Source organism: Wasmannia auropunctata, unplaced genomic scaffold, assembly GCF_000956235.1.
Source record: "Wasmannia auropunctata unplaced genomic scaffold, wasmannia.A_1.0 LD336059.1, whole genome shotgun sequence".
Lineage (NCBI taxonomy): Eukaryota > Metazoa > Arthropoda > Insecta > Hymenoptera > Formicidae > Wasmannia > Wasmannia auropunctata.
Window position 1 is genome coordinate 577,213 of NW_012026831.1, and position 3,144 is coordinate 580,356.

At 29.0% G+C, this 3,144-nt stretch overlaps 1 protein-coding gene across 1 annotated transcript in view; it reads left to right on the forward strand.

Annotated features, from left to right (window-relative positions):
* The window catches only part of LOC105450648 (UDP-glucuronosyltransferase 2B10-like), a 17,532-nt gene extending 16,567 nt beyond the window's left edge, over window positions 1-965 (forward strand). The window contains exon 8 of the mRNA XM_011690578.1: window positions 507-965. Coding sequence (XP_011688880.1) covers window positions 507-813 — 307 coding nt within the window. The 3' untranslated portion in view covers window positions 814-965. The remainder of the gene's footprint in view (window positions 1-506) is intronic.
* Window positions 966-3,144: the final 2,179 nt, after the last annotated feature.

Genomic DNA, 3,144 nt, shown 5'->3' on the forward strand with positions numbered 1-3,144 from the left:
AAGAAAATTGTTATCAACGTCGGAACAAGAAAATAATGTAGTAATAATTAATTTTACAATATATACATTGCTATTACACTATTATCCTATTGCTATTACAATATTACTAAAACAAATCTCAATATACATAATAATTGTCAAAATATATAATGACAGCCGCTCAACGAAGTAAGCATAGTGAGATAACCAATCAGTATCACGGAAAAACGGTAACAAATAATTTCGAGAAATACATATAAAATCGAGTTATCGACTTAATATACCTTTTTTTAGATAGGAGATAATTAATTATATGTGATGATATTATCATTTTGGATTAACATAACGTAATTTTAAATATATATTATTTATTAAGTATAAGTATGCATTAAAATCATGAAATAATTATTAACAAGAATCTTTGAGAATAATTGATCAGACATAATTTTTGAGAGAATTATCGATGTCTATTTAAATATTGGCTAAACAAAATACGATTTTGTCATGCAATATCATTGTAATTACAGGTATTTGAACAATATCGAAACAATGTCGGCAATCGTGCGGGACGAATTGGTGAAACCTACAAACAGGGCAATGTGGCATGTGGAACACGTATTGAAATTTCCAAACTCGAGACATTTACGATATCATGGACACGATATGTCATGGACACATTATTACGCAACGTATCTGTGCTTGAGTATATACTTCGCTTTATTAATATGCATCAATTACATATTGTACAACACAATTGTTAGTGCTTTTATAAAAATCAAATGCATAAGTATTTTAAAACAATGGATAAGCAATTGGAAACAAAAACTCGATTAATATATATAAACATATGTACAATACGAAGCAATGAAGCAAAAATTAATCATATGTAAAAAAAGAGAATTTTATTGTATGAATATTCCTTTTGTGTTATGCCTATAATAAACAAATAATTAAATTGCTCATAATAAAATAATACCTAAATGTTATATACTTTTGTATTGCATTATTTTTTTATTTATTCGAAATAATTCATCAAACTTTAAAAAAATGAAGAATATTTTTTGGAAATATATATTTATTTAATCAACAAATCATATAAAGAGTAAATTAAATATCAATGAAAAATTAAAGGAAGGAAGTGTATCGCGATCGAATTTCATTTTTCTGACATTTGCTACATTGTCGATAAACAATAAGCGATTGTATAAAGTCCCGAGTTTATCGACAAAAGCTATGTTTGAATCGATTTATTATATTGCAACTATATACCTTACATGCCGACACCTAATTATATTTTTAAACGGATAAAATTTTTATATTACTATTTGATAATATAACATAACATTAAAAATAGATTTTATATGTATATGTTACGGGCGAAGTCCGCATGGTGTGCAATGTCGGCATTGCCCGGGCCGTGTCATTGCATAACGCTATTGGGCAAAGCTGCTAAAATGATTTTATTAACGGACATAGCCCAGTTTTGTGTGGACAAAGTCAACATTGCCCATCCAGCAGTGTCGGTCAATATTATATTTTATTGCGGACTTAGCCCGGTTCCATAAGTGGGCAAGACAAATGCAATTCAATGAAGTATGCCTTCGCGCATACACTTTACAATGCAAAGCGAGGTCTCACATGGGTTTACAATTTTTTACGCGAAACGAGGTCTACCCCACACTAAGAAATAGTTTTTTTGTTTACAGAAATAAAAAGTACACAAATGAATTATTAAATAGCCCACTTGGAACTGAGCTAAGTCTGCAATAAAATAATAGTGGCTGACATTGCCAACGTTGGATGGGCAGTATTGACTTTGCCCACACAAAACTGGACCATGTTCACTAATAAAATCATTTAGCAGCTTTGCCCAATTGCGTTGTGCAATGTTGACACGGTCCGGGCAATGCCGACTCTGCACACCATGCGGACTTTGCTCGTAACATATATATAAATATATATGTATAATGTAGCAAAAAGTAAAATTGTCAATTACTAATTTTTTATTTTAAATTACAATTTTATATATAAACAAAGAATGGAAATTAAATTAATATTATTTATCGTTAGATGTGCAAACAGAAGAAATCTTCATAATTAAATCTTATTTTGATTAAGGCAATCCTAACCCTCACATCGAATATTTTACTAAGGTTACAATTAAGAGGATGCTAAAGCCGTCTATTTTATCAACAAAAATACCATTTTTGTTGGATACAAAATACTTCGTATTAATCGCATAGAATAAAATTTCCTTTTCCAAAATAAATTTGATTGAAAATTCCAATTGGAATTTTATGTCAATATATATTTCAGCAACTTTATGAAATAATCTTACATTAAAATATTGTTGAAAATTAATGGATTTTCTTTTAAAATTATAACAATTATTACGCGCATAATTAATGTTTAATCGCAACGACGTATACTTGCATGATAATTTAGTATTATAAAATTATGCAGCGTCCGATATAGTATATATATATATAATACGACATACAACATAGAATATGTTATCCAATAAGAGAATTCAGGATTTCAAGGAAAATTGAATTCTCTATTATGCAAAAATAAGTAAACATTATAATTTGTTTGTAATTATAATTGTGTTTTATATATAGATACTATATATTCTCTCTCTCTCTTTCTCTCTCTCTCTCTCTCTCTCTCTCTCTCTCTCTCTCTCTCTCTCTCTCTCTCTCTCTCTCTCTAGAATGTAATACTATAATAATCAATAAAATTTTTTAGCAATAAAACAAAAAATTGTTTTTTGTTTGCACATCAATATAATATTGTATAAATATTAGTATAACTTGCAAGGTTTCTGGGATGTTAATAGAATGATCGAGTTTGGACGAACATTTTTATGTTATTGGGAGATTATAATAGTATATTTATTAATCTTTGTGTAAAGTTACCACCTTACAATTTTAAGTTGTGGTAACCTTATTCAGATGGTCATGTATGTATAGTCATCGGCTAAAAAGTTGCAACACTTTTTTTATAATTATTTTCGGAACATAGTTTATTCACCGAGCGATTGGTTTCTACCAATGGATCTAACCAATTATGTTCAACCGCTCCACAAGCAAAACTGCATTCCAAAACCCATCAAAATAAAAAGTGTTGCAATCTTTTAGCAGAGAGGATCCGAGAGCGGACATG